This window comes from Protomyctophum bolini (genome assembly GCF_963924005.1).
Source record: "Protomyctophum bolini genome assembly, chromosome: 22".
Lineage (NCBI taxonomy): Eukaryota > Metazoa > Chordata > Actinopteri > Myctophiformes > Myctophidae > Protomyctophum > Protomyctophum bolini.
In genome coordinates this window covers 15,476,757-15,495,437 of record NC_137883.1, presented here as the reverse complement: position 1 = coordinate 15,495,437, position 18,681 = coordinate 15,476,757, and the positions used below count along the sequence as shown (strand labels likewise).

At 40.9% G+C, this 18,681-nt stretch overlaps 1 protein-coding gene across 1 annotated transcript in view; it reads right to left on the bottom strand.

Annotated features, from left to right (window-relative positions):
- Positions 1-945: 945 nt before the first annotated feature.
- nrg1 (neuregulin 1) overlaps positions 946-18,681 on the bottom strand; it is a 29,269-nt gene continuing 11,533 nt past the window's right edge. Inside the window, exons 2-8 of the mRNA XM_080756612.1 lie at positions 17,211-17,349; positions 11,988-12,046; positions 7,733-7,835; positions 7,216-7,351; positions 6,062-6,216; positions 3,898-4,086; positions 946-2,916 (exon numbers count right to left, since the gene is read on the bottom strand). Of these exons, the coding sequence (XP_080612738.1) occupies positions 2,241-2,916; positions 3,898-4,086; positions 6,062-6,216; positions 7,216-7,351; positions 7,733-7,835; positions 11,988-12,046; positions 17,211-17,349 (1,457 nt within the window). The 3' untranslated portion in view covers positions 946-2,240. The remainder of the gene's footprint in view (positions 2,917-3,897; positions 4,087-6,061; positions 6,217-7,215; positions 7,352-7,732; positions 7,836-11,987; positions 12,047-17,210; positions 17,350-18,681) is intronic.

Genomic DNA, 18,681 nt, shown 5'->3' with positions numbered 1-18,681 from the left:
TGGAAATTGCAGAAATTGCGGAAGCGCTCCACACCATTGAGCCAAGGCACCTTGGGGCATTCAGCAGATGTCTCCTGGTGCTTTTGAGTTTTTATTTTTTATTCAAGAAAGTCAGTGTGCAAACCAAAGTGTAACAGAGCCACATGACTAATGTGGGATTTGAACCCTGGACCTGTGGATCACAAGCATAGCCACTCATCACACTGAGCTAATTGCTGGTTACTACAACACAGCTTTTCTGTGCTAGTTGATGTTAGTGTGGAATGCAAAGTGTCAGTAAAGATTTCAGTATGTCGGGGTTTGAACCGGCACACTTCTACTAGGTATACTACGGATATCATTTGACTTATCCGTTGGTCCACTGAGACACACAATCATGGGGAATTTCTGTGCTGCTTTAAAGTTGTCCTTCTGAAAGTCAGTGTGCAAAGCAAAGCATCACAGAGACACATGAATAATGTGGGATTTGAACCCTGGACCTGTGGATCACAAGCACAGCCACTCATCACACTGAGCTAACTGCTGGTTACTACAACACAGCTTTTCTGTGCTAGTTGATGTGAGTGTGGAATGCAAAGTGTCTAAATATTTGAGTATGTCGGGGTTTGAACCGGCACACTTCTACTAGGTATACTACGGATATCATTTGACTTATCCGTTGGTCCACTGCGGAGTAAATATCACCGCCCGGTCAAAATACATTTTGGTCGACTAAATCATATTTAGTCGACTAAAATCGTATGGTATTTAGTCAACCAAAACTAGACTAAAACTAAAACATTTCAGATGACTAAAATAATTTAGTCATATGATTAAAACTGGAATTTTATTCAAAAGACTATAGGACTAAAACTAAATTATTTGCTGTCAAAAATCAACACTGCTCCGCAGCTACAGAAACATGCATTCTGAAGTGATTAAGCATTGACAAAACTCACCATCAAACTATTCATTTTTTATTCCTAGACTTGCTGCACATTGAATTGTTTTTTTAATTTGATTGTTGCTTGGTTTAATGTACTTGCTTCCCGGAGAAAGATTCAAATAAATATATGGCCCAGTGTCACATTGAAGTTCCCTTAAGTACACCAAAAGGAAATCAGAGGGACAGTTCATTTTTGGGGGGAATTTAAATATTGTTTCACTCAGTCACACAAACTGATGGATTGTGGAAACCCATGTTAACAATTAAGGTGAAATAATAATAATTAAACAAATATGATTGAGAAAATACTAGTGTGGGGAAAAAAAGCTTCTGATTTTGTTAAAGGAAAGGTAGTATACTTTTTTAGTTTTTGCTCGTGGCAGCCGCAGGTTGCATAGTTAGTTGCTGCCTTATTGACGTGACTCAGGTGTTGAGAGTGTAAGGATCGATTCATACTTTTTATAGCCGAATAAAAGTCGGTTCGGCTCTGTAGAGCTTACAATGTGACGTCATTTGGGTATACCGTCCTAAAGTCGGCTCTTTGGTGCTACTGAAAATTTCTGACGAGCCGGTAAAATAGGAGTATGAATTGGCCCTAAGATCTAGTGGCTGAATGTTGTTGTGTATAGTGCCTTAAAATTACAGTAAATTTGAAATTGAGTTTTCTGACATTTGCATGATCCACCATGGTTGTTTTGACATATAACCGATCTTTAACAATAGTGAAATTAGTGTGATAACTAATTACTTAAAGGGGTATACTCCTTTAAACACCTTAAAGAATGCAAATGGACCCCATAGATGGAAATAAGCTAAACTATAGGCTAAGCACAGTGCAATCCTCAGTAGTAATCGAACTCTGGAAGCATTTGGATCAGTTTGGATCCATCTTTGCCCTTCCAGTTGAATTAATACAGAGGGTTTCACTGTATCGCATCCATGAGTTTGTCTGATTCTAGAAAAAAACATTCCACAAAAACCCAACTGTCCCTTTAAAAGGCACCATTGATTTTTTTTTCTACAGAAATACCATCATTACATACTATACTGTACGTGTATGGCACTGTTCCTCCATGACATGAACACATTTGTACTTCTTTATTTAGAAAACACTTTATTCGCTACATCGCTAAAATAAAAGGATGTTTTTTTTGTATCTTTCTTTACGTGTTCTTTAAAATTCCATCAAATGCTTAATTTATAGAAAATAAAGTTTTGATAGTGGCTCTATTATTCTTGTAATATTTTTTGGACGTACAGATCTTTTACATAAAGACTTTTGAACGAAGCTGAATGTGGATTTCTCTCGGGTCGATTACACTGCGATGGGTTGTTGTTGATTGGTGAGGATGCTGGGTAGCCTGCTTGGAAGCTCACTGTCGCTCTCGGAGAGTCTTAGGGATTCGGTCCAGCTGCCGTCCTCCAGCTGCAGTCCGGACGGAGCAGCGGGTGCTGGCGTGTCGTCTGGACAGAGAGCCGCGTCGGACCCCTGTGTCCCTGTGCGGGCCCCTGCGTCAGACCTCTGTATCCCCGAGCAGGCCCCTGCGTCCTCAGCTTCGATCCCGGAGCCGTTCGCCTCTGCAGCACCAGTGGTGGCGCCATCACTCGACGCGCCGTCGGATCGCTCTTGATCGCTGAGGTTTTGAATTTTGTCCGCGATACCACCGCCGTCTCCATTAGCCAAATCTACATGTACAGACACATTTGCATCAAGGTCGGCCTCAATGGCGCCGCTGAACTCCTGCGGGATCTGATAGTCCTCCTTTGCGACCGTGAGCGGGCTGGCTGGCGGACTGTGAGACAGATCCAGGCCCAGGTTGAAGTGGGCCGAGTTCCTCTTGAGTCGCTTGTGGACCTGGCACGAGTTTCTCCTGCACGAACAGACGGGGGCGCTGGAGATCAGGGGGCGCTCGTCGGCCCCTGAGCGATCTGACAGAGGGGCCGACATCTCCGAAGGAGGGGAGTCCGGGGTCGTTGCGGCAAACATATACCTAAAATGAAAAAAGGAACATCCAAAAATTAGGTCAGAAAACAAATATGAACTATATGTTATCATATTTTATAGGGCTTGACATTAACTTTTTGAGGCACTTTCCCATTCACTTGTCCGGGCACAAAAGTCACTTGTCTGGAGCACGAGCACACACAAATACATTTTAAATGAACTAACTGTAAGTTGGTGAATACATACATCACAGACATTCTAGGGCTATTACCAATATTGGAGTACAATTTTGATGCACTTGTCCAGAAAGATTTATTGTCCCGGACAAGCGGACAAGCCTTAATGTCAAGCCTGGGTATGGAAATGTGCCCATGAAAAATAAAACAATGTATGTCAAATAAAACAGAAGTCAGTTGAAGATATTTAGATATTTGATATTCATTTTATCAGGCACAAAGTTACAAGCCCATTGTAACTTCAAACTCCATTCTAACCATGATGGAGTTTGAAGTTACAATGGGTTTGTATAGGCTCAACCTTTGCACCCTCTGGTGGACAAAAAGGAGGACATACACAATAATACACAATACTGTTTTAAACAGTTTAAAAATAAAGATTAAGCTGATTTAATTTAATCTTTAAAGATTAAATTGTTGTAATGAAGCTGTGATAATTATCACAGCTTCCAACATATTTATTCATTGGCTCAGCTGATTTTAAAAAAACTGTTGAAGAAAGGGGATTCGTAAGAACTAAAATAATCCAGTCAAAATTGTCATACTTTTCAAAGTCACAAGAAGTCTACAGAATTAGAAATGTAAAATAAGTATGTTGATCAACGTTGGCCTGTTATCATATGGCACCAACATCAATACAGCATGGAATTGTGGACAAAATATTGTCTTGGGTCTAAGAGGCTAAATCTCATCAAATGGTGTTCCGTGGCTCAGATGCCGAATAAATAATGGGCCTCGATATGAAAATGGTTGAAAACCGTAGAAAAATGAATGTTCCTCCGATGTCTAACCTCTCGCTGTATGTGGCGTCTCTGTATCCACTGGGAGCATCTCCGGAGGTCTTCCCTGAGGAACACAGGTCTGAGGTGCCACCTGTGCCGTTCAGACGAGCTCGATGATTGGCCGTGGCGGGGTGGGCGCTGTCCATTGACGGCGGCATCAATGAGACAGGTGGCTGCATGGGGTGACTATGGCGCTTACTGCAGTGACACGGAAGAGAACAGAGGAACATGACAAGCTTGACTATAGGGTGCAAATTGTACTCGATCCGGCCCCGCAGTGATATGGACTATTCCTGGGGGAGAACATGGATTTGTGGCATACTCATTACAAGATTGTGTATTACTAGAGGTGAGGGTCACGAAGTGGCCCGAACATCTAGTTTGTTCGACCCGAACTTTGCGCGTCGTGGTTGTTTGTCTGTGACTGTGGTGTGTCGGAGTGACACACACGCGCACTGTACTAACTGTGCTGTAATGTACTAACTGTACATCTGGCTCCAAAACTATTACAATTACAATCAGAACTGCAGCCTCACTCCCAATCCCGATATAGTATAGTATGTATATAGTTTCATTATATAGATATTCCACTGTTACGTTCTTAGCTTACGCATGTGATGCGTGGTGATGCGTGGCGCTAGAAGTGAGTGTGCCAAAGGTGCGCGCATTTCTAGTTTTTGGGGAAAACATTGAAGACACAATCTGGTTCGTTATGAAGAAAATGGTTTATTTGTAAATTAAATGATTGTCATTGTCATGAAAAGTATTAACAAAATTGAAAATAAACTGTAGTGTCTTGGTATTTGTCAATGCAATTCAATTCAAATGTGCTTTATTGGCATGAGAAAGCATACATTTACATTGCCAAAGCAAGTGTCCAAACTATAATAAAACAGTTGAAAGGGGAAGTATTGTTGGAGGGGGTACAGCATTTTGTAAACAGAGCGATGTGACATTGCAGTCCAGATCCAACAGCGTATCTGCAGAGAGATGAGCTGTAGAGGACGCTCTGTGGTCAGTGATCCAAAATGGTTTGGGGCAATCATCTAGCATCTAGCAAGTACAGTAACTAAACCGTTAATATTATTATGACACTCGGATGAAGGTGGCTGGATCCGTGCGTAGCGGCGTTGCGTGTGAGGTGGACAACGAGGTGGACAACTGCAAAGGGTAAATCAGTGACGTGTGAGGTCCGGACTGCAAGGTGTGTTGTTGAGGGCTGTTTACACTAGAGTTTATGACTTGGGGTTCTAAACCCTATGTGAGCTCTAATGTTTCCTTTGTATAGTAGGATAATATAATATAAGACAATTTATGGAGCCATGATGATGGTTTAGGAAGAACAATTCTCATACCGTGATTATTGGCACACCAGTGATGCAGTCAGGAACAATACTTTAGCCGAGGTCTGCAAGCGTCCCTGAAGTGCCAATAATCTAGGTAAAGCACACCCAAGGGTGTGCTTTAATAATATTGCGATTATACAACAGTAACCCTTAAAAAAAGAACACGTCAACTCAATTTCACGATAGAAATTCATGATTTTTTAAATGCCAGATTAAGCCACTACGACCACAAATGTCCCATGCAAACTTCAAGCCTAGGCTAGCCACATCAAGTCTCATCAGCACAGCTGATTTTTATGTTTTGATCAGGTGTGCCATCATGCTCGTTTGAAGCACGGTTAGATGGCTATTGAGTATTTCAACCAATCAGATTGCTTCCTCGAAAGTACCTGTTGTAAAATACCGAATACAGAGAATTCCGGACCGTATTATATACAAGAACGAGTGGTACGTACTGGAGTACAGGTGAAATATTATATAATTCCCACCCGAGTGCACTGCCGGTCCGAGCGTGTATGGTGGATTTAACAGTAAATTGCCCACTACGGCAGCCCATTTGGGACAAAGCACTGTGGAGACTTATGCGACATTATGAAAGACAAAAACAAAATGCATTTTCGATCAAAATAATCGATTTACCGTTAAACCCAGCGTGCACGCTCTATGCTGCTGTGGGCTCGGGATGGAGTTATGAAAGGTTTCACCTGCACCACTCATGGACATAATAACATTGCATGGACATTAGTGAGAAGAAAACAGTTTGTCCAGAATTCTCCTTCAGCTTTCTGGACTACATCCAAAGTTGGACTAAGTTAATGTCGTCTTACCTTTGGCTGGGGTTGTGGTCGTCGACACTGGGCTGCTGCTCTGATGACTCATACTGGCTCGTGGAGAAGGACGTTTGGCTCGTGGAGAAGGACGTTTCGGTCTCCTTCTCGATGGCATGCTGCGTGGCCATTGCGGTGTCTTTGGAAACGTGTTGCTGGAAACGGAAGGGAAGCACAACGTGAGTGACCCACAGAGCAGGAACATGGCCAATGCTGTGACCTCGAAGCACATTGTTGCTGTCAGGCAGAAACCTTGTATTCAACTTTTTTCATAAATTAATGCCCTACTTTATATTTATTTTTTATCCTGTGATTTTGTAACCCATTTTTTCAACCAGTATCAATTATCTATCTGTCAACCTGGGGAGAGCAACGGACTGACCTCATGCTTCCTTCAATGCACGAGTCCAAGCCGCTTCTTTTCACATCACAGGGGGGGGGGGGGGGGGGGGGCACTATGGCACACACAAAAGGGTAACTGGAATGCTTGTCTTAAAACATGCTTGCTCTCATTTTTAGGAATAGGGTTAAGTTTTAAGGTTAATTATTAATTAAGGTTAGTTTTAACTGTTTAGGCATAGTTTTACTGATGTTACGTTTGTGGAATTCAGGCCATTCTGCAGGATTTACGCCCGGGGAAAACTGACAAAAGTAGCTCACAAGCTTGTATCGGCTATTTTCACCATATTTAGAGAATTTTGAAAATATGAGTGAAAGAGTTGTGTGCGTCTTGAGTTTTATTTAAGTAACAAAAAGTATAAGAACTTGTGAGTAAGTAATAACTATATTGGATGCATTGGAACACAGGTTATTTCTTTCCATTTCCTGATGAGTAGCGTATACAAGGTTTCAACCCGATAGAGAGACCCCATGGTGAATCAAGGTTCAAAGTTCAATGTTTTACTTTATTGTTACGTCTTGTGTACAGGTATATATAAGAGTAAAACTTATTTTGTTTTGGCTTCCGGAAGACAAGCATAGATTCCTGTATAGCAGCATAGATAATAACAACAGTATAATAATGATAAAAAATGTAAAAAGATTTAAAGAAAGGAAGAGAGTGCAAAAGAGAGCAAGAAGAGAATAAAATTGATTGAAGAGCATCGTCAAATGTACATGTGCATAGTTATCAGTCCAATAATCAGCGGACTAACATTGACAAGGGTAACGTTCTCAAAGGCAGAAAGAGACGTGGGAGGTCCGTTGGCATTTTCCACGCCCCCTGTGGTTTTGCTCCGCCCATTCCTCAGGCTCTGGCGCAGTCGATCGTGGAGCTTTTTTCTCTGCTTTCTTTGCGAGAGGAAGACAAGTGGATTAACATGGACATACTCTGAACATGCATGGTTGCAATTTTATCATCAAACATATAATAGGCCTACATGTAAGGGTTCAACCATTAGGGTTTTTTAAGGTCAGTGATGATTTGTTTGCACAGATATATTAAAATCCTATGCAAATAAATCACTGAAAATCACATTGCTTTAGCAATTCTTCTTTGCCTCCCTAAATCATAAAAAATGCGAAAGAACGTAATACTGCAAAAACAATGGAAGTGACCCACAAATCTTCAAAACAGTTATCATGAGTATAAGATATTGAGGCCATAGTACCGATATACCCTTAGTAGTTACTAGTTATACTATAAAATATCGAAGAATGAGACTGATTTACTTGGTTTTGCAGTAGGCGACCACACACATGACGCCCACCACCAGCAGAGCGAAGCAGATGCCGCTGATTGTTAAAACACGTTTCTGGTACAACTCTTCAGCTTCTGCAAGAGAGGAGAGAGAGAAAGAGAGCAGTGCTCTTCACAAGATCATACACAACGCTTTAGAGTTGAGGCCTTTTAGAATGGAGTGTCATCTCCTCAAAGAGACAGGTCCTTTTGAAATGAACTAGTCTATTGTTCAGTGTTAATTGAACGTTGAAACAAACAAGAGGATTTCAATTCCCTTATAAAGACCTATCCTTTCATAGCAATGTGTAAGGCATAGTTAACCACTTAAAAACTCTATACTGACCTGAGTTGCATTGTACTTGGTGCGTTCTTTTCCGATCTACACCAAATCTCTTCGCCAAAAATAGCAAGCTACAAGCTCACAAGCGTGTAGCTTGTAGATCGGCTAGTTTTGGGCCAAATATGTTCCCCGCAGAATAGGATTCTGGGGTTCAAGTTATGCAAAGAGTGCAGCATTTTACTATAACCGCACCACCAGTGGGGGAAGAAGTAATCAGATATAATTTGAGTTAAAGTAAAAAATCAGACCCGTCTGAAGTGAGTGGTACTGTACTGTACTGTACTGTACTGTACTGGCCCTCCTCCCTGGCCTGTGTGTGTAACCTGACATGAAGAGTTAATAAATTACTCAAATATTTCACTTAAGCACAGGACTTTCCACCACTGCACGTGCATGGCTCTGAGATGTTTGTCTTGCCATTGATTATACCATGGCCACCTACCAATATTAAAATATGTAAGCAAACTTTATACATAGTGTAATTTTTTTGTTTTTTACTTGCAGTTCCACCACAATATCAACATTTTGACCTATTATTATTTTTTTGTAGTCAGACAGCCAGCAATTTTGTCTCTGTGACACTATAGGGGCCGCAATCTGCATTCAAAGATGTTCCTAGAAGCTTTGTCATTTGTCGAAAAAAAACCCGGTCACAATGACTAACCAATCAAGAAGCAGACAGGCAAATCGACCGAGGTATGTAGAATAGCCTACACTATTTATTTTTGGTTAATTTAGAACAGCGACCGGCCTTGTGGTTATCGTAAAATAATGCACAAGCTCCGGCCAATCAGAATCGGTTATCCTCTGTGGCCATGGTATAAATATTTACATATCCTGTGTATTAGTCATAACTCATGTTACTGTGAAAACTCATGTTACTGTGTCTTTTTCTGACATAATATAATCAATAAATCAACCATACAGTAGATGTTATAGTTCAAGGTCAGCCTTACACTGCAGTCATATCATCTTGTAACAATAATACATTTGAACCATCCAATGTACCTCCCAAAGATTTCAGACTCATTTTATCACCATATGAGATCACCTTCGTTCTAAGAATATTTGACGCCATTTGATAACAACGGAACAAGAAACAAAGAGCAACACATTGATAAAACAGACAAAAGAGAAGACACGGTTAGAATGATGATAGATGATAAAGGTGGGAATGCGATGAGAGGTAAATGAGGCTATTCTACCATTACATGCTTTAACATCTGAATATAAAACAGATGCAGTGGGGAATAAAGCAAATTCAGAGCTGAAGGGATCGGAATATACAGCGAAAACCACTCCACATGCTGAAGACAGCCAATCAGTGTTGTTTAGAAATGTGTATAATGTGAGATTCATTATGAAATGTCGTCTTAACATCCGGCCATATTTTCATGTGATTCACAACAGTATAATGTTCAAGACAAGTCGGAACTCATCGCCTTCACGAGTCCGATAAAGAAGTGTTTTAATTTAAAACTTGTAATCCCGTCTGTGCTGGAAGTTCCCTGTATTCCTCAATGAGTGAACGTGGGGCTGTTGCAGTAGTTGAAAGCCGGTATTACACCTGATGGAAACGAGGCGATACAATGGCGTTCAGGCACGGACACAGGATTAAAACACTTCTTTATCGAAACAATACGCAACAATGTGGAACACAACGGGTTCGTATGAACGTGTAACATCTGTGGCATTAGGGTAAGCAATTCATAGTTTTAATTTGTGTATTTAAAGAGCACTATGGCATTCAACAAGGAATTCCAGTGGATATTTGGGTTTGGCATCTGAGACAAAGATACACAAATCTAAAAGTAGCAAGGCACATGGTCGAAACGCGTGCTTGTTTATTGGTGTGTACCAATAATAAAAGTGGAAATCTGAGTATTTTTGCATATCCTCTAGTGATATGCAGTCTACTGGTTTGAAATGTTTGGATGTGCTACCTGTTGGAGATTTTTCTTTTTTATTCCTACTTTTTGATACTGGAATTTGAGTCTAGTACTCCACTGAGAATACACACTGTTGATGCGCAACCTCTTTTTCTTATTTAGAGCACAAATGTCAGAATTGAGTAAAACATCAATGTCAGTCTTGGTTCTAGGGCTATAGGCTATGGTCCACAGAGCTCTGAAATTATTACTTTGACCTAAAATGTCCAAACTTTCCTCATGAGTTCTGCATTGCCTTGAACATTAGTGCTGAACGCGATTTAATGACGCTGTATATGTCCCTTCATTGGCTAAGGGGAACTAGCAGGGATATGGGGGGTGTGGGGGGAGGAGAGGGGCAGGCTCAAGCGTCTAAATCCTACAGCTGCAAACTAGAAGGAATTGAACAGTCCATACCCATAAATTCAATCCCAAGGTTTTCTGCCAATGCAGAAGATTGATAAACAAACAAAGGAGAGAAGAGAGCATGTTTTCATGAGAATGTGTTATTCACAGCTGGCAAATGTATTCCTACACATCGTCGCGCTGTCAGGCAACCTCATCTCCAAACTTTTTTTGTCATGTTTTTCTTTTTTAATTCTTTTTTTTTTTGTCATTTAAAGATGGTGTAAGTGATATAGCTAGTATTGTTAAAATAAGAGGCTCTATATCCTATTGTGGTAGTAATCACTGCTATAGAGTGTTTGTTCAGGAACAGAGGTCTCTCTGTCTCTCCAGCTTTTTAATAACTAGAAAATCAACAAACATTTGGAGAGACAGGGATACATACCCCCGTTACTGAACTAACACTCTATAACAATGATTACTATCACAATTTACTGTAGAGCTTGAACCTTTTTACAAAAAACTTTTGTTTTCATCCAAAAATATCACTTACATGACCTTTACTCTCGCATTCCTGGGCGCTATTGATCTCTGCCAAAGCTTGACATAAACACGAAGCTTCCTGGTTTTTAAAACCAAAAACTATACATGGCATACATGTCTCAAGTGTACGTTGAGCCCTTCCATAATATGAACATTATTCCGTATCACAACGCATTACATCCCGTTGTGTCCCTAACTTCCAAAAGAACAAAACAAAGAAAGCATGCAAGGTATGGGGAAAAAACATATAAAACAATGAATACTGTACCTTCGTTTGGCTACAATCTACACAGTAAAATCCTCTGTGTTAATATTTCAAAGCCCGATTTATGTTTCATCACATGACAGTGTGTGCCGTACATATATCCAACCTACAAGCTGTTGTGTATAGCTTGTAGGTCTACTTGCAGGTGACACCCTCATGCAACAGAGCAAAAATTTGGCTTAAAGATGTTGTAATTAATTTTTTGTTAAATAGCTCTATATTCTCATAGTAATTGTGGTATCCATATTTCATAATATTCATAACAACTATAGGCTATGTTTATGTCAATAATTAGACTATACATTTTGGTCACTGTGCTAATTTGATGGTTAGTGGGTTAGGAGACTGTCTGTCTGCAGGTCTGAGCAAAAATGTGGCTTAAAGATGCTGTAATTTTTTGTGTGTTAAATAGCTCTATATTCTCATAGTAATCATTATTAAAGAGAAAATACATTTCCAGATTGGGATACCAATTCTAAAGAGTGATGACACAAATAAATGAACTGACAATTGGAACATGAACTGGTGACCCAACTTGTATGTTGCGTTCATTAAAGAGCTGGAGAGACAGGGAGCTCACTGTTACGGAACTGTCTATATAACGAACACTGTCTATATCACACTATAGATATAACCTTTTTAACCATGACATATCACTTACAGCACCTTTAATGTGAAATGTAACCGTTTGTTACATTCGTACACTAAATTAACACCAGGGATTTTACTCAGTACAGAGAAAGACACCGACGTAACGAGAGGGGAACGGGAGGTGATTTGTAGCATGCACCAATCCCAGCACTGAGACCACAAGACACACGTACTGTAAAAGCTGGTCATTACGTAGTTTTGGCAGCGGTCTCCAGTAAATTCATTCGGGCACCTGAGAGAAGAGTGGAGAGATGGAAAAAAGATGGTCAACAAAAGTACTCAAACACCCATGATGCATTGCCAGTAATAAACTTAATATAAACTACACTTTGTATAATATTACGAAAGTCGAGTGTATGCCGGCTGGGATGAGAATCAGCATCTCCAAATCTCAGCAGGAAACCGATGGATTGTGCAGTGCAAGTAGGGAATGAGACATTACCCCATAAGTGAAGGAGTTTAAGAATCTCTGGGTCTTTGCACCCTATGCAACAATAACAAACTAGGGACGTACATGCACATGATGTGGGAATGTCCACATGTCAATAGTTTTCGGTCTAGTTTCAGAAGTACTATCTGAGGTAATGGGAACTAGAATTCCCCTCTTGCCTAATATTTTCTTGTTGAATGATGATTCAGCGATTGGGTTGACATTGACAACTCCTGCTCTTAGGGCTGACAGCTGCAAAAAAAACTGATCGTCCTAAGATGGAAACCTCCCCATAAACTTACAATGGATCCTCTAATGGACATGATCTCTCTGGAAAACTCTATAGCTCGATCCAATGGCAATGGGGCACAATAAAACACACTTGACATCTTATCCACAGCATTAGAAAAACTTAAATCATGTCAACATCTCTGATGACTGTTATTTTCTTTTCTTATTATTATTTATTATTATTATTTGGATGTATTGTAATTTATCTGTTTCGCTGTTCAACCTGTGGGGTGGGGGGAACCCCTTTTTTAACAAAAATAAAAAATCTCTGGGTCTTGTTCACGAGAGAGGGGAGGACGGAGAAGGTAATCAGCTGGCGAATGGAAGCGGCAGGGGAGGTATTGCATGGTCACTGTTACCGAGCAATCTTCGTTCCTGCTCTCACCTATGGTCATGAAGTGTGGCGGGTCATGACCAAAAGAATAAGGTTGCAAATACAAACTGCCGAAATTAGTTTTCTACGACGGGTGACTGGCATCTCCCTTAGAGATAGGATGAGAAGTTCAGTCTCGCGAGAGAGACTCTGAGTAGAGTCGCTGCTTCTTCACCAGCTTAGGTGGTTCGGGCATCCTGTTAGGATGCCTCTCGAGCATCTCCCTAGGGAGGTCCTCTACCAGTGACATCATTGATGGCCGATTCCAAGCTAATAGAAACTACAGCCTTTATATTCATGGACTGCTGAAATAGAAGAATTTAAATCTTCACACAGAGTGAGTGGACAGAAATGGTATGGTATCTTGTGAGGAACATGAGGACCAGTTATATGAAGGTTGAAAATGGATAAACTACTCCAATAAGGCTTAATCAATTTCAGTTAAGGTTAGACACCGTTAGTTTGGTAATTGTTAGGCACGGTTACTACGACTGTGAGACTATAGATGGGGTAAAGTAAACAAACACGTCTGAATGATTGTTAACACCAGAGATCCTGGTTGTCAACAAATGGTATTGATTCGTTCCCATTTCAGAAAATCTAATAGATCAGAAGATGTTTAAAAGAACAAGAAGAAGGAATTTCAAATCTCAGCCAAGCAAGCCAACAAAGGCGAGCAGTCAGATTCGGAAGCCATCTCTCCACCACCCAGCCATAAAACAAGGAAAATCATTGTGATTGATGGATGGGGCGGGCATGGTGGTATGTTTGTCAAAGGGGGATGGAGCACTGTTTGATGACATAGTCTCATGTTACCAGTCGGCGAGAGATCTCTGTCTGGTGACATCAAAATTCAGTAAGGGCTAAAATTGTGTGAAAACTATTTGGAAATTAAAAAATATATAACTTCACAGAACCAATGAAAAGGTGATCCTTCATATCGTCACTGTCAGTGAGAAACTTTGTATTTCCAAAACTGTCAAGAGGAAATAAAAAATAAATAACGGTTATAGTATGTTCCAATGGATACTATGCAGCTATTATTTAGTCACTATAGATTCTTGTTAATACTTTTCATTGGTTCACAATTTATTTAACCCACAGACCTGGCAGATTGGCTATTTTTGCTACTTTAGTATGACGACGCAGCACATTCAGTTATGGCAGAGAAAAATACATACAAAGTTGAAGTTAGGAGGTTTCAATATAATTTTCAAAGCAGTGGGTGTAGGTTTGTTAGCCACAACATTCATTCGTTGTCTTTAGATTTCCCCAGACACATCAGTAGGCGGAGATCTCTGGCCGCCTGGCTACGGGACACTATTGATGACACAAGGTGGGAGGGTGCAAACGCAGCACTCTCTACAGTTGGGGTTCATGACTCTCTTAGGTACGGTTTTGGAAAATCGATTCTCAGCTGCCATCAAGCACCTGGGGAGGTGGAAAGTGTGACAGATACATAGGATAAGGCATGCATGATGCAACACATACAAATGTACATACTCTTCTACTCTGCCATTGTCAGGTTATTAGTTCCACTTAACACTATTCAGTGTCCATATTATGGGGGAGCATTGGCCAAAAATTGACACAGGGGTAAGGAGTCGACACTATGGCAGGTAAATAAAATGTTGGGGCATGTGGAGTTTGCTTGGAGTTGCCCAAACTGCAAGTGCACATTTCCATTTGAGTGAGGAGTCTGCTATAAACACAACACGAGATATAAAGCTAGATAGCTATAGACACAACATGAGATTACGACACTGGTATCGGTATTCAGTATCGGTATCAGCTAACACAGAAATTGAGGTATCGGGATTGGATGGGAAGTATCGGGACATCCCTAATCTCAATAGTGATCGTGACAGTGATCTTGATGTTAATCATCTCTTCATGGCTGCATGCATACTGATCATTACCACCAAGTGTCCACCCTTTCTCTATGTTGACCTTGACCATTATTACTTTGACCTACCCGAACCAAAACTGGCATCTCTTCGGGACAGCCTACGGATCACTCCCACCGAGAGAATCTGTTACTTGTTAGAGAACGTGCTGTTCTTCTGAGGTTTTAGGGACTTCCTGTTATTTTTGCCATATACGTTAACCACACAGCAAATGTCTAAATTATTCAACACACAGGTAATACAACACTCTGGACCCAAACAATATCCGTCAGTTCTACCGGAAGATTGATAGCTGACTGTATCAAATGGATGCTGGTTGTGTTTACCATGTCATCAGATTATTTTCTACACTCTATTCCAGTGGTTCTCAAGTTCAAACAGTGGTCCTTGAGGGGGTTCCAGGTGGTCCCCATCTAAACCATTGAAGAGTTGGTAACCAAAACCCTTACAGATCTCTTGAGAGTGTAAAATGAAACCAATGGACCTGTATTTTACACTCTCAAGAGTTACATTTTGTCAAACATCTGCATTACTTAATTTACAAGGAGTCTACACAATTAGAGAATTTAAAATAAGTGTTATTTTGATCACCATTTGCCTGTTATTTCTCCTAATCGTACCATATCACATACAGCATGGAATTGTGGTCAAAATCTTATCCAACGATAACAAAATATTCTTTCGTTTTAGATCTGAGAGGCTAAATATCATGAAATAGTGGTCCGTGGCTCACATGCCAAATACATAATGGACCTTGATATGAAAAGGGTTGAAAACCACTGCTCTATTCCTCTCCAACACATCGCATCAAGACACGATTTGAGCTTTTAGACCAACTATTATCATCATAATTATGGTTGTATAGGAGTTAAATTGGTTAAAATAATGTTCTTGCTATATTACCTAATTGCTAAATTACCTTAAAGATTTGTTTTTATTTCCTTTTTATTTCCTTTTCATCAGTGAAAAAAGGCAGTTGATGAAATGTTTTCGTCATAGTCGACAGAATCAACACTGCTGCATTCCCAGCCTGGGTGTGTTCAGGCTCCAGTAATCTGACAGTCAGAGGACACAGAGAGGCTCCGCTGGCAACAACCACACACACACAAGTGTGTTTCCCTCTCCTCGTGCACTGTGCATGTGAGGCACGTGAGAGAGTGCGTTACTAAGGTTACGGTGAAAAATGACTTTTCTACGCAAGGTGAAACATAAGTAGATGTAATGTTCGAGCATCTCTGCAGAACAAAATGCATCCTTCCCCACATAACATCGGTCTCCCCTCTCTCTCACCATCCGTGCGTCGGGCAGTGCGGCCTGGATGGGAACCGTGAGGTTCCCAGTTCGAAAAGCGCTATATTACACCATTTACCGGTCTCTCCACTCTCACCATCCTCCCAAGCCATATTCCCTGACGCGGTTTAGGGAAGTGTCTTAATAGCTCTATAAAGTGATTTAGGGAGACTCGACTGATGCAGAATGCAGAGTTATAACTACTTGGAAGGATGGTGGTTCTCAACATGGGGACCTGGGGACCCCCAGGAGTCCTTGCGAGGGTTCCAAGCTGGGGTCCCGAGCTAAATTACTTAATATACCATCAAAATCTGTTCAACCACTGTCTACTGTAAGCATATTTTATACTGCAGCTATCTGAATAGATAGTGCCTCACGTTGTGATGTGTTCTGAGCTTGTAGATCGACTATTTTTGTGGGGGGGGGGCCTATTCGACACCCGATGGGTGTCGAATAGGCCGAATATGCTACAGGCCGTATACGTCAGACACATGGAAGGAAAATAAGGTCAGGAAAACCATACTACCTCTACCTCTATCTCTTTATTCTATAACTATTCTATTCTATTTGAGAACATTTAACTAGCATTTTCTTTCTTTTTTTTGCGGCTTTCGCCTTTATTTTATATATATATATATATATTTTTTTATAAAGGGATAGACAGTAGGCTGACAGGAAATGGGGGAGAGAGATGGGGGAGTGACATGCAGTAAAGACCGTCGGGATCGGGAGTCGAACCCGCGGCACACTGCCAGACTCGGACCACCCGCCAAGGTGCCTGGACCGCTGATATATGCATATATATGCATAAATATACACATGTGCGCATGTATATATACATGTATATATGTATATGTGTGTGTATATATATATATATATATATAAAACAATGTAAGAGTAAAGAGAGCCTACTGTCAGCTGTCCAGCATGCAGTCCAAATATTATTAAATTAAATTTCCGAATGGTAGATCTGAGGCCTGAAGACATTTCTGCTGCATAACCGCCAATATACTGATGTCATCAAAAGGGCCAAGTAATGACAGCCGACCCAGACGGACGGTCGGGATCCAGATGTGATATTATATGCTTATTTAAAAACCTATACCTGCAGAGGAACTTGGTGCTTCCGGGCGTGACTTCGAGCGTAAAGCACTCGCCGCCGTTCACGCAGAAGTTCTTCTTGCTGTCGCTGCAGCGCGTCACGTGACTGGAGGTCTTGGCTGCGGGGGTGGTGCTGGTAGCAGCTGCATAGAAGGGGGGGGGGGGGGGGGGGTCATTATAGAGTCATCACCATAGTGTCATCGTCACCATAGGCAGTGGTGGAAAAAAGTACTCAAATGTTTTACTTAAGTAAAAAGTATCAATACTGCAATGTAGATGTATACTCCCTTGTAGATGGACTCCATTACAAAATATTACAAAAAGTCCTGTATTCAAAATATACTCAAGTAAAAGTACAACATATCGGTGTCGAAATGTAGGAATAAAAGTTAAAGTACTCATATTGTAGAATGTCCCATTTCAGGTTACAAATGTGTACAAAATCTTTAAAAAATATAGGCGTTCTACAAGCTCACAATGCGTCTCATCGCGGCGCATTGTGAGCCGTAATGTATATAGCGCTGAAGTGGTTAATGTATGTTACTAATCAAAATTTAAATCTCTAACTAAAGTTTTCAAATTATTGTAGTGGAGTAAAAGTTACATTTTTGACTCTAATACCTCAAATTGTACTTAAGTTGCCTAAATGTACTTAGTTACTTTCCACCACTGACCATAGGGTCACATGACTGGAGGTCTTGGGTGCGCGGGTGGTGCTGGTAGCAGGAAGCTGCATGGAGACACAGTGTGGGGGCAAGGTTACTATAGTGTCATCACCACCTTGCACCTTATGTCTAGCATACTGTACATACTGGTATACATACTGTAGGAAGACAGTGTGGGAGCAAGGTTACTATACAGTCAGGACCACCTTACACCTTACTGTATGTACATACTGGTCCATACATACTGTACTTGCTGACACAGTCGCCCCGAGACCAATCCAGCGGTATTCACCTGATATTCAGTAAAACTAAATGCAAGATGGGTTCTAGTCTTCCAGGGTCCCCCCGGGGTCCTTGAGAATGTTCCAGGGGGTCCCTAGCTAAATGATGCATAGTTAGGACTTACATCTTGAATGAAATATGGAATATTTCTGAGTGTTCGTTCATTACGATTCAAATACGTGATATTTTTGGGTGTTCATTCACTATGAACTTTGTAACTGATATTAAGTTAAACCGGCTTGTATATGTAAGGATAGACATGAATAAGCTTTGAGCTTCAGCCTAGGCCTTTTCCATCAACCAGAAAGAAATCTTGGATTACAGTGGGTAATGTTTTGTGATACTGTTGATGAGGATCAAAATAAAGTAGTGTCGGGAGTGACTTATTGTCCATATCAGCCAACAGCCGGTAACACGTGGGCGTCTGTGCCCATTACAATGCCGCTAGACCCCTGGGAGATGGATGCTGAGGTGGAGCACAGACAAACAGTGTACTACATGTACCATTAGTAGGCTACCAGTAGTATT